We start from the raw sequence: 13037 nt of genomic DNA, 5'->3' as shown, positions 1-13037 counted from the left end.
GACCTTCCTCCTGATGTCTAATAACACTTGTGCTCCTCAGTCCTCCAGCAGCACACCCTCTCACTCTCAGCTCCTTGCGCCTCTTGCTCCCAGCTCCTCACACTTGCACCACAAACTGAAGTGAGCTCCTATTAAAACCCAGGTGCCCTGATTAGCCTGCCTTAATTGATTCTAGCAGCTTCTTCTTAATTGGCTCCAGGTGTCCTAATTAGCCTGCCTGCCTTAACTGATTCTAGCAGGTTCCTGATTATTCTAGTGCAGCCCCTGCTCTGGTCACTCAGGGAACAGAAAACTACTCATCCAGTGACCAGTATATTTGCCCTCTACCAGACTCCTGTACCCCACCGGTCTGGGTCTGTCACAGTATGTAGAGTTATTTCATTTTATGTTCAGCCTCTCTCAAACACACATTAAAAAATGTGCAGATTCTGGCCTCTTTGGACCTCCTCTTGTAAAATCTCCTTGAGTTCAGTAGGTTACAGCAACACGTTTTTTCCCCCCTAAATCAACATATTCCACTAAGAGAAGAAAATTGATGGAAGACTTCAGTCTTTATAGGCACTTCCTCTTGGTCTCTTTTTCAAGAACCTGACATGAAAAGAAGTCCTGTCATCTCCAGATAATAAATTATGGGCATCTTGAATTTAAAATATATTTGTGGGCATGTAGTCTGGGATTTGCCATTTTGTTTCTGTGAAAAGGTCTTGTGTAACTTCCTCTACTACTTTTATTGAATATTATTTTTTGTTTCATTTTTGGAAGTGTGATTCTGCTCTGAGAAATCATACTCTTTTTACAAAAAAAAAAAATTATACATATAAAGTAAGTGTGTGTGTGTATGTGTATATGTGTGTGTGTGTATATATATATATATATATATACACACACACACACACTTTATATATATATATATATATATACACACACTCTCTCTTTCTCTCTTATACTTTGTGGTGTCTTTGATTTCCATATTAAATTGACTCTCAGGCTTTTTAAATAAAAAATGAGTGGGGGGAAAGGGGTTCCTAGCAGCCAGTACTGTAAATTCAGCCTCTGATCATAGTAAAGCTTGGTTCAGTAAAGATGAGTGTGAGAAGGAAGTCGTGATGCCATTTTAAGGTACCCCCACCACATATTTAATTTGAGGATAAAGTGCACCATCAGAACTGGACCATATGTGCCAAAAGTAATAGTTCCAGAAAATTAACTCAAAATGCCTACTTCGAATAGAATTCCTCTTTTGAGTCTTGACACATAGGCATAATGAGTATACCTCTACCCCGATATAATGCGACCCGATATAACACTAATTCAGATGTAAAGCAGCGCTCCGGGGGGACGGGGCTGCGCACTCTAGTGGATCAAAGCAAGTTCGATATAACGCGGTAAGATTTTTTGGCTCCTGAGGACAGCGTTATATCTAGGTAGAGATGTACTAGTGAAACTTGGGTATTGGAGCACTTAACATGGAGCAAATATAATAAAAAATTAAAAAGCCAACAAAATGAATATAAAACAATATGGAGGAAAGCCATCCATGAAAAGAACTGCAGAATTCTACTTGCAATTCTGTCTGAAGGAGTTAAACAATTTTACAATGCTACCAGGGACCATTAACTTAAAACCGTTATTTGTCAAAATCCAAAAAGAGAATTTTTGTTTGTATGTATTTATAGATGTAAATGCTACAGCATCTTTTTTCCCCCCCCTCACAGCATTAATCTTATCACTGGTCATGTAGAGGAGCCAATGCCCAACCCTATGGATGAAATGACAGAAGAACAAAAAGAATATGAAGCCATGAAACTTGTCAACATGTTTGATAAACTTTCCAGGTAATGTAACACTATCCAAAATACTACAATCAAACAAAAAAAGTGAATGTTTTTAATCATAGCTCTTCTTAAGAGAGAGGTTTAGGCCCCAATTCTTCACTATGTCAGAGGTGCGTATTAATTTCAATGGGACAATTTGCTTGCTTTTTAGTTTATCCACATGCTTGAGTGTTTGGATTTTTGTTTGGTTTCCTCCCTCCCTTCCCCCCCCCCCCCCCCCCCTTTTTGGCCACTTTCACTGGACAGGAAAATGATGCTTACATTTTGACAAATAGCAAGAACTTGTATTTAACACGGTTCCATCTAACTCTGTTTAAACTCTAATGTGGAGAGGACCTTTGGAAACTGATGGTTCCCTACAATAAAGCAAAGGAGCCAGGCTGGAGAGACAGGTGCTCTTTAAGTTGCTTCAGAAATCTGGTTTAAAACACTGACCAACATAATAAAACACCCTGAAAAACCAAGAGTCTCTAAAACCTACCTGCTTTTTGACAGGTTTACTGTTTTCCAGTCTCACTGTCTCATTGCTGTTACTTTTAAGTAGCAGTGATGATTGTAGACAGTTTCTCTTTCTTGATATAATGTGGGTGTGCTGTTTGCGCTTCCTGACCCTGGAGGGAAGAGCAAGAGTCGGGGACAGAATGGCAGGGATTGTGTTCAGAACAGATTAGGAGGAAGCTGGTGTGACGAACAGAAGAAATCAAAGGTTGTGTGGAGAAAGCAGTAGTGGGAGAGTTGGGGAGTGTATGGACAGAACATAAAAGACTGTCAGTGTGGAATGACTAGGGGGTGAAAAGGTGGGGCGTATACAGTGTTTGGGGAGTAAAATACACCAGTGACTAAGGATCAAGATGAGATGCAGCAGTGGAGGACACCCTAAGGCACTAGATGGCTTGGCAGACTGGCAATGACATTTGTTATTTCTAAGTTGCTGGATAAAATTGATGCAGCAGGTGTCGATTTAGCCGATCTAGTGAAGCATCTGCTGTCGACGCAGCACAGTGAAGACATCGCAGTAAGTCACCCTAAGCTATGTTGATTCCAGCTACGTTATTCACATAGCTGGAGTAGTGTAACTTAGCTCGACTTACCCCGGTAATGTAGACAAGGCCTTAGATTGTAACCTCTTCAGGGCAGGAGCTGTCTTGGTGTTACATGTTTGTACGATGCTCGTTGCAACGAAGCCCTGAGTCATGATTTGACCCCCTAGGCACTACTGTAATACAAATTAAAAAAAAACACTTGAGGCTGTTCTTCCCTTTTTTTTATTTATTGAAAAAAAAATTGATGTAAAAAGATGCCACCAGGAAGAGAGAACTAAAGGAAATGAGGCTTGTTTACAGGAGACTGGAGTGTTTTGTTTGTTTGTTTTTAACCAAATGTAACTTACTGCAGTTGGTCAGTTTGTAGAGATACTAAATGGAAACAGGAAGCTGCCAGTCTTGCATTCAAGAAGAGAGGAACTGATTTTAAAAGTAGTTGGATTTTCTCTTTTTTTTTGGAACTGCACACATGTGCCTGCAGTCTGAGCCTTTCAATACAGGGACTTTTTTCATAAAGTTAATGCTACCAGTTGACTACAGGGGGTCCCTGGTGTATGTCTTCCCCTTATCCGTTGTTTCATATATTCGTCGCTCATCAATAGAGGAATGTGTTCCGATTCACATCGGTCCTGATCCGCGTATCCATTGTTTGCAGTACTGTAGTGTAAGTTGCAAATGACGGATATGCTCACCGACGTGAATCAGAACACATTCCCCTATTGATGAGCGACGGATATGCAACAGATATGGGTAGTCCCACTTAATATCCAGGCCCACCCTCCACCCCAGTCCCGACTCTGCTCCAATCCCAGCGTTTGCCCCACCACTTGCTCCCATCCCAGCACTCCAGCCATGGAGCAGGGGTCGGGGGCTCGCCTGGCGCTCCAGCTGCGGAGCCCCAGATGGGCAGAACAGGGCAAGCCCCGAGCGCCTGTGGTGAGCAGGAGCGCACATTTTTCTGGGAGCCCCAGGCCAAAGTGTCTATCGCGCCCCCCACCACAAGGCCAACTGGAGGGGGAAGAGGCTGCCAGATCGCTTTTACCCCTCTGCTCTCTGTCATTGCCCACTCAAGTGTCCCCACCTGCCTATGCCACTGCTATACCAGTGGGTCCCCGGTATATGTCATTTTGGTATCCGTGGCCCTTTTCAAGAACATAACTCCAACTTATACCAGGGACCCACTGAATGTTTTGTGGTTGTTTGTAGCTTGCAAATTAAACTGAAAGCTGCTTTGCTACAATTCTTGAAAATTAACCAGAAGTTTTATAAAGTCTAATTTTCTTCTATACTGGAATTACACTTCTAGGACCACAATCTCTTAGCTTCTTGGTTCTGAAGCTCATGGCCTTGAAGCAGATCACTAATGGCAGGTGTACTTCCTCTTAGATAGATTTGCAAATTCTATTGTCACTATAGGAAGTAACACATCAGGAAGCTCGCAGTGGAAATATTGCCATACTGAAAAGTTATAAGTAATCAAAAGTAGCAGAAATGCCATTGCAATCTTAACTATAGTCTAATGTCAATTGCATTTCCCTTCTCTGCTAGTGTTAATCACTTTAAAGATGCCAATAAATGATTATTACCTCCTTCCAGCACCAACATGCTTTAAATCATTTAGGGAGAGAAGTTTTTTAAAAGGGAAAGAAATTGAACAGGAAAATGTGGGGAGGGGCATATAACTCTTTAAGAACTAGCATTCTCATAGTAAAGAAAAATATAAAGGATTGATAAGTCACTGACTGACTGAAAATGGCAAAATCATCCCATCTGATTACAGACCATTCTAGATCTGATTTTATTTATTTATTGTTTTTAAAATGTGTTATCTGCTGACTGACTTCACTCCTAGGAAATAAAAACATGGCACCATTTTTTAAAAGGGCATAAACTTTTACAAGCAGTCATGTGTTTGGATACAAATGTAGCGAGCTGTGAAGCTGGCCATTTTTTGACTACTTTAGTATTTTGTATCATATTAATATTGAATCGTGCCTGTTGTAGGAGATAATTGCATGCAACAAGGAAACATTTGAAACCATTTTGTGGCATTTAGTAACACTAAACGATGACAAACATGATGGAGCTGGAAGGAGGTGATAAGGATTTATTGGCATCTTTAAAGTTATTAACTCTCTAGTAGAGGAGAGAAATGCAATGGATATTAGACTATAGGTAAGATTGCAGTGGCATATCTGCTATTTTCAGTTACTTATAATTTTTCAGTATGGCAGTTGTGCTTGAATGAATCTTTTCATGCCAAAGTTGATTTTGTGAGAGAATGAATTATTATTGCTAAATTTGGGGGGAAAATTAATTAATCCAGTTTTACTTCATCTAAATATAGGTAGTGTGAAGGGGAAGAGTGAATATACACATTTGTGATGTTTGACTTTTTTTTTTTTTTTTTTCACCTAACTGAAAACTGCTTTGTACAGACTGAGAGTGTTTAAAAGTATTTTTGAGTTTTTTATAGTTAAATTGCAGTTTTTACAAATGAAGTGTTATCTGGAATTTTGTAATCCATGAAAAGGGAAAGTGGCATACAGAATGTGAACTCCTTATTCGTCAGAAGTCGGGATACATACAAGGATAGCACCCATAAATTATATAGGAATGAAGTATTAAAAAAAATCCAATATAACCATAACAACCTATCCTAAACATGAATCGTCTTTTGGTTTTTAAATAAAAAGTGTGTTGGTCTTGGTTTTATAAAAACTCTCTGTTCCATTCACAAAAACTAAACTTTGGTACAAATTTGGCCTGACAAGGATGCTTTGTTGTTGTTGTTGTAATATATGTATTTCTAATGTTTTTCAATGCAAGGCCTTGAAATCTCTACAGCGCTGGGGAATTTTCAACACTACTTGGGCAAGGTGTTGGATAGAGTGTTGGGTGGCTGGAGTTAGCCCTGAATTTGTTTCAAATAAAACCTATTTGTAAATAAATAGTACAGATCATCTTGTTATAGCAATGAGAATTGTTGGTTGCGAATCAGTTTACTCTCCACAGAAAGTCATATGATTGAGCTTCCAAAACCACCTACAATCTGTGAAAAAGATTTAACATAACCTTTTGGTGTTGCAAAAGACTAAATTTAGCCAAATTAAATCACTGTTGTGCAATTTTCCATCTGTTTATATCCTACAGTATTGGAAATATTCCATGTTAGTAAATTTATCAGACATTTTAATTAACACTTTCTCCATTATAAATGATGGGAGAATTATATATTAATTGACTAATTTAAAATGTCAGGGTGCTTTTTCCAAGCCAACCTTGTATTAATAGCAGGAATTCTTTTGGTGATGAAATGGTCCCCAATTATCACAGCTTGGGTTTTGTTGTACATTGAACAGAAGTCAACAAAACAAGTATGTAACAGAACCTGCCTAAATAGCAGCCACACTCATTAAAAACATAGCATTAATCAGGGGGTGAATGAAGAAGGCAATGGTATATAGATTTTTTTTTTTCCCCTCTCCTTTTCTAATCATAGAACAAAATAATGTTACATGAAAGGATCGGAACTATTATGTAGTACTCAATTATAGAGAGGTGAATAGGTCCCAAACATGCCATGTTATCAAAGGAACAGACTGGTGTTTGCATGACGGTTGTTTCATTACAGACACTGTCATTAATTCCATGTGTCAATACTGCCCTGTCATACACAGAGCAGACAAGAAAGAAGTACCCTTGAAAACAAGGGAATGATTTTTTGAATCGTTATCAAGCTAAGTGGCAAGCAGGAAGCTGGAACTTGTATAGGTAAATTTGAAGGGACACTTGGGAGATCTGCAAGTGGGAGAAAAGAATGTATTTTACCAACTGCTTAATTAGGGTGTGTTTTCTACTTGTATACTTGAATAGAATGCTTTGTTTGTGTTAGGAACATGTGTAGTGCAGCGAAGAGTCTTTGATCTCGTTAGGGGATGTTACAAGGATGTTTACACACATTTAAACAAATTTTATTAATATTCACATATTTGCATTTATAATATATATTCAATGGATACAGCAAAATTCACACTGCCACCCATTGTGTGCGGGAAGTAATATCTCTTTCCTGTAATGTGGAATGATCAAACTTCATAGATGTGAAATTATTTTCTTTGAAGTGTGTGCATTTGTCAGGAGAACCCCAAGATGACTTTTACTTTACTTCAAACAAAAGGGTGCAGGTCCTCAACTGGCATAAATTGTCATAGCTCCATTGAGGTCTCTAAGCAACTAGTGCTAAATTGGTGACTCGTGGTTAATGGACCTAGGACAGTTTACACGAGTTGAGGATCTGCATGAGGACTGTTGTATGCAAATGTCAAAGTCGGTTTTATTTCAGTTGGTGGAGTTACTCCTCTTGCAAACCTACCCAACGAGTTTTGTTGTTTTGAGTAATGCACTCATTCCAGACTCATAAAGTTAGCTTTCTGGCATCCCAAACGTCATATATTTTGTTTGCTAATTATTCTCTTTACTTTTAGTCCTTTTTTTCTTTTCCCTTCTCATTTTACCTGTTCGAAGTACATAAGTTACTGTGGAGTGATTTGGAACTTTGCAATCCAGCCCAGCTGAGAGGAAGCACATAGTTGTGCTGGCCCTGATTCTGGGACAGAACCAGATTGACTTGGAGACCGTTGCTCCAAGGGGAAGACGGGACCAGTTTGCAAGAAGTAATAAGTTGTGCCAGCTCTCTTGTTGGCACAGCTTACTTCCTCCATGCCAGCTCAGCTGCACTGACTGGCCCATGTAATGTTGTGGGGAGAGCATGGACCCAAAGCTCCACCCACCTCCATGAGAAGGGGAGTAGCAACCTGATAGTGGTTTCTTCCCCTCCTCCATAGTGTCTGGTAATACAGGAAGCCTGTGCAGGAGAACAAAGGGTACTCAGCAGGGTTTACAGTTAAGCCCTATGGGATGAACATTCTTGGAATGACACCCACAAGTGCAGTATAGTATACAGCCAATATATATTGTGGCTTGAAGAATAAACCGTGATATGAAAAATACATGAGTTTGATCATCTTAATCATATATATAATGGGGGGGGTGTTTAAGGGGGTGCATCAGTCTCTTAGTTTGAGTTATGCTCTAAGTGAAATATTTTGTGTATTTAAAGTTTAAAAAAAAAACTAATGTGGATGCACATATTGTTTGCATGGTGTCTTGACAGATTTTACAGTATAAGTTTTGAAAATGATTCCTTTTAGTGAGAGCAAGTTCATCTCAGGTACTATGAATGTATATTTCTATGCAGTATGTAGAAATGAAATAGATCTACAAGGTAAATCACACAGAAAATACAAAGTACTCCTGTTCTTCTTTTTGCGGATACAGACTAACACGGCTGCTACTCTGAAACCAATCTTATTTTTGATACTTTAATTGAAATGGCATAAAACTTTCTTGTGAAACTATACTTACACCCAGATATTTGTGAATATCATTAAGAAAAAACAGTTGCCTCAGTGGGCTAGAAAAAATGTAGATTTCTGTAAGGTTTTGTAGATTACTTACCCCCAAATTGCATTTTGTTTGGAAGGTTAAAAGTCAGAAAACTAGCTTGGGAAGCAAATGTCCTGCACTGCAAGCATTGTAGAAGATGGGTACTGACAGTCTTATGAGAAAATTGTAATAAAAATACTGGGTTTTCAATATACTGCATGCATCAAGGTAGATTCCTGTTTTCTAAGTTTCCCTTACCTTTCAGCACTGGCACTGAGGAGCTGCATCAAAGCTGTTACAGCCTCATGTGTAACTGATACATGAATCCATTTCCTTTAGATTCATTCTACAATATTAGAATTTAATTCTATTTTATACCAACCCAAATGGATTTTGACAAGTCAGATCAAATAAAGATGTCCCAGATCCACCTTACCTTAAGGAGCCTGAAAATTTGGAGGACTCTCCAGACCCTGTTCTTACTTCTTGAGGAAAAGCTAGACTATTTGCCAAGATACAAGCTCCCTAGGCTTCGTAGATAGGAAGGGTAGCCTTCCTTCCTACAATCTGTGTTAGAAATTGATAACTCCAGAGTAATCCGAGTTCTTGAAGCCTGTCAGGATCTGATGCTGTCTGTCCAAGAGATCTTGAACCAGGAGAAAATTGATGGTGACGCATGCTCATACAACCTTAGCTGTCAAGAACTCTAAGGCTTGGTCTACACTACCCCCCTAATTCGAACTAAGGTACGCAACTTCAGCTACGTGAATAACGTAGCTGAAGTTCGAAGTACCTTAGTTCGAATTAGTTCAAACTTACCTTGGTCCACACTCGGCAGGCAGGCTCCCCCGTCGACTGCGGTACTCCAGCTCGCCGAGAGGAGTACCGCGGAGTCGACGGGGGAGCCTGCCTGCCGCGTGTGGACCAAGGTAAGTTCGAACTAATTCGAACTAAGGTACTTCGAACTTCAGCTACGTTATTCACGTAGCTGAAGTTGCGTNAAGGCTTGGTCTACACTACCCCCCTAATTCGAACTAAGGTACGCAACTTCAGCTACGTGAATAACGTAGCTGAAGTTCGAAGTACCTTAGTTCGAATTAGTTCAAACTTACCTTGGTCCACACTCGGCAGGCAGGCTCCCCCGTCGACTCCGCGGTACTCCTCTCGGCGAGCTGGAGTACCGCAGTCGACGGCGAGCACTTCCGGGTTCGACTTATCACGTCCAGACTAGACGCGATAAGTCGAACCCAGAAGTTCGATTTCCAGCCGTCGAACTACCGGGTAAGTGTAGCCAAGGCCTAAGAGATCTCCAGTTTCCTCTCCTGCCACCATTATGAATTGTCTGGAGTGCTGCTATTGCTAAAGCATATCTAGTTCAAATTCTTATTTGGCTATGGAAAGTCCTTAATCCACAGTAGAGATGAGCTACTTGAGCAGCCATCACTCCCCCTAGGTCCCTTTAAAACTTCTGTGGTTGGCCAGATTGCCCTTGTTTTTCATCCCGTGGTTTTATATGGGTAAGACCAGGAGTAGCAAGACCTTATTTCAGCAACAAGGGGTGAAATCCTGGATCCATTGAAGTCCATGGCAAAACTCCCATTCCCTTCAGGGTAGCATGGATTTTTACCCTTTGTCTATGGAACTTCTTGAGCATTGAAGTCCTACTGTAACTGTTAGCCTGGTGTATTCAGGTCTCTCATGACTGCTTTGTTTTCACCTTTTACCACCATTTTTATTTATTTGGTCCTTTTGGCAGTGTGGCCCTTTTAATATTTTTAATGTGCTCAGATACATGGTGACTTATGACCAAATGGCTGGTAAGCAACATGATTCTGTGGCTTTTGACATCTGGTTCAAATGTTGTGATGTAAAAGTGTTTTGGAAGAAAGCCTAGGAATCTCCTGATTCTTTATACTTGTTGGAATTTAAAAACTTACTCAACAAAGAACTGTGGACTTCAAGCATTGGGTGAGGGAAGCTTTTAGTATGCATGACAGAAAAGCAAATGTGTCCGTTACTGAGACTTAAATTCACCTGGGGCTTGAACTGTAATAAGGCTGAATTGTGGGATTCAAAGGATCTTGTTACCTACTAGAGGCTTCTGACTCCTGTGCTGCATCTTTCCAGTCAGCCAAATGCCTTTTGAAAAGATTCCAAAGCACTTCACCAGCCAGACTTTACTTGTCTTGTTGGCGGGCCTAATGGCAGGAGGAAAAACACAAGCCCTGTGCTTTCAGTACTAGATATGTGGTTCCTCACCATTGTTTGGGCCTACAAAATCAGATTTTGAAAATATTTTTGATACTCTTACCCTCTCCAAAATACATGTTAGAGCTTAAGAAGCTGGAAGAATTTTCTCAGGAAATTCTCAGATGGTCAGGAGAGTACTAGAACCCATACTGCCAAAGTGAGAAGAGAAGGAAGAATCAGTCCTAGAACCCATGACTAGTTCTCTCCCCTCCATCTACTTTCCATGAGGAGAATAGCCAGTGGATGTACAAAACTGCACATTCCCTCCCCCTGCCAGGTCTCCCTGGAGACTGAGGTGTGCAAGGAAGCCATACTGTTACTTGTCTGCATGCAAGGGTTGCAAACCTCTTGCACAAATACCTAGAAGTCTGCCCAGCCCCAGCTTGGCAAAACCACACTGGTTTCCTTGAGTTCAAGGTGTCTCAAGCTACATAGTGCCGCAAATACATTTTTCTAAAATGCCAGAGGAGAAAGCACTATCTGAGTTTGTGTCTGGTGCAAATAATCACTGTGGTTTGCATGCCTCACTTATGCAAATAGTTCCCCTTTCTCTATTGAGAGAGACAAGATTCTTCAAAACTAGGGTTTCTGGTATCTTGTTTAAACTTTGCTCATCTTTATAATATCTGGCTTATTGTTCATACCCTGCAACTAGCGTGTTGCTTTTCTAGCTGCTTCTGTAGCAGCCTTTATTGGGATTGTTGACTCTCTGTACAAAGCCCTTCTCTTTTGTCCTAAAGAGAGAGTGAGGAACAGGCAGAATGTTGGAGGAAATAAAGCATTTCCCCACTGAGAGTAACTAAATTCTGCTCTTTAGGTTATGTCTGTCTTTGGGGACAACAAACAAGTTTCAAGGGATTCCCTTTCAAATCTGAGGTAAATTAGGGTCTGGCATCCACACCATTTAAATGAAATCATGAAAATTAAAAATAAGGGCTTTATAATAGAAAATCAAAATGTTATCTTTGACCTTACAGCCTTTGCCATAATCCAAATATAATAAATGAGGTGATAAAATGTCAGGATTAAATAAATCTTTGCTAATACTTTTTGATTGGCTTTAATCAATAATTAATCATCTTTAGATGAGGCTGTGGCTTGTGGAGTAGATATAATTGGATTAGCTGTGGAGAGGCCTTTGGAGCTTTGAAGAGATTAAAATGGCTGTCAATCCTGTAATTAAACTGCTACAAACAAAAGCAATAGTAAAAAAATAGTAAAAAAAAGAAAAAGCTGACTGTTTCAAAATAAATCAACAAGTACTTAAGCACCACTAGAGGTTGTGTTAGGCAGAATGTTCTCCTGAATGATTTATTTCACTGAATGAGATGAATATGTATCAAATCATCTATTTTAATTGTGTGTGTTGCCCAGAATGGCAGGTGAAACTTTGGCAACCATTTCTTCTTAAAGAAATCACAGAAGAAAAGCTAGTGTATGTATTTAAAACAGTGAACCTGCTCCTTGTCCTGAGTCTGTTGGGCATTGACTTTTCCTGTATCTTTTAATTGGCTTAATAGGTTGGTCTACATGAATGAAGTCTTTGTGTCCTCCCCACCCCCCTTTTGGATTTGTTTTGTTCCCCTTTCTTGTTCAAAATGGAGAACTTCGTTAAAAAATTATTGTAAAGACTATTAAAAACATAGTTTGTGTGTATATTTCTATATATAATAAAACAGTGGATTGATGCATGTGTGCATATGCTAACTAAGACTTTTAAAAAAATCTTACAGGGATGAGGTTATAAAACCAATGGGAGTTCGACCGGATGGCACGATGACTCCTTTGGAAGAGACAATCTGCCAGTACCAAACCAATGAGCAAGACAGTTCAGATTCAGATTAAAGCATCACCTGCTTCACTGTCAATATCTCCTTTAATCAGCATCTTCCTTCAGAGCCGCGACATCTTTTATCTACACATTCTACCCCCTCATTAGCCAGCATCACTTTAAGTCTTATTATTGGGATATTTGAATGATGGATCTTGTGGTGTAATCTCTGCATTTTTATTAATCCATTTATATAGGAACAAATGATCAGTTTATTAATTGTAAAGCAAATTGTATTTCAGTGAGATGAAAATAAAAGATTGCAATGCAAAAAAAGTAAATATTTATTAAAACTTGCTAGATTCTTCTCTCCCATTTCAATAGTTTTTTTTCCCTTTTTTGTTTTTGTTTATGGTGTCTTACCCCAACCCCTTCCTAAAATACAATTTCAGCTAAAGAAGCAGAATGACTTAATTGCCCTAGGAATAAAGGATGTTCAATGTGACATGACTGACCTAGTCAAGCCATAAGTTTGCTTACACAATTGCTCAATGATTCTACCACCGCTTTAGAAAAAAAACATGTTAACTATCAAATTTTATCTCACCATTCATTACCATGGTTAACCAGTCTGTTTCAAAATTTAACCTCTGTGTCAGTCAGCTACTGATTACTGCTAAATCTATTTTT

The 13037-nt window shown here is 39.4% G+C and overlaps 1 protein-coding gene across 1 annotated transcript in view; it reads left to right on the top strand.

Annotated features, from left to right (window-relative positions):
• Positions 1-12714, top strand: part of RIC8B (RIC8 guanine nucleotide exchange factor B) — a 55209-nt gene extending 42495 nt beyond the window's left edge. The window contains exons 9-10 of the mRNA XM_034778180.1: positions 1716-1835; positions 12310-12714. Of these exons, the coding sequence (XP_034634071.1) occupies positions 1716-1835; positions 12310-12421 (232 nt within the window). The 3' untranslated portion in view covers positions 12422-12714. The remainder of the gene's footprint in view (positions 1-1715; positions 1836-12309) is intronic.
• The last annotated feature ends 323 nt before the right edge of the window (positions 12715-13037 follow it).

Source organism: Trachemys scripta, chromosome 1, assembly GCF_013100865.1.
Source record: "Trachemys scripta elegans isolate TJP31775 chromosome 1, CAS_Tse_1.0, whole genome shotgun sequence".
Lineage (NCBI taxonomy): Eukaryota > Metazoa > Chordata > Testudines > Emydidae > Trachemys > Trachemys scripta.
The sequence above is the reverse complement of the archived record's forward strand: the minus strand, read 5'-3'. Positions and strand labels throughout refer to the sequence as shown.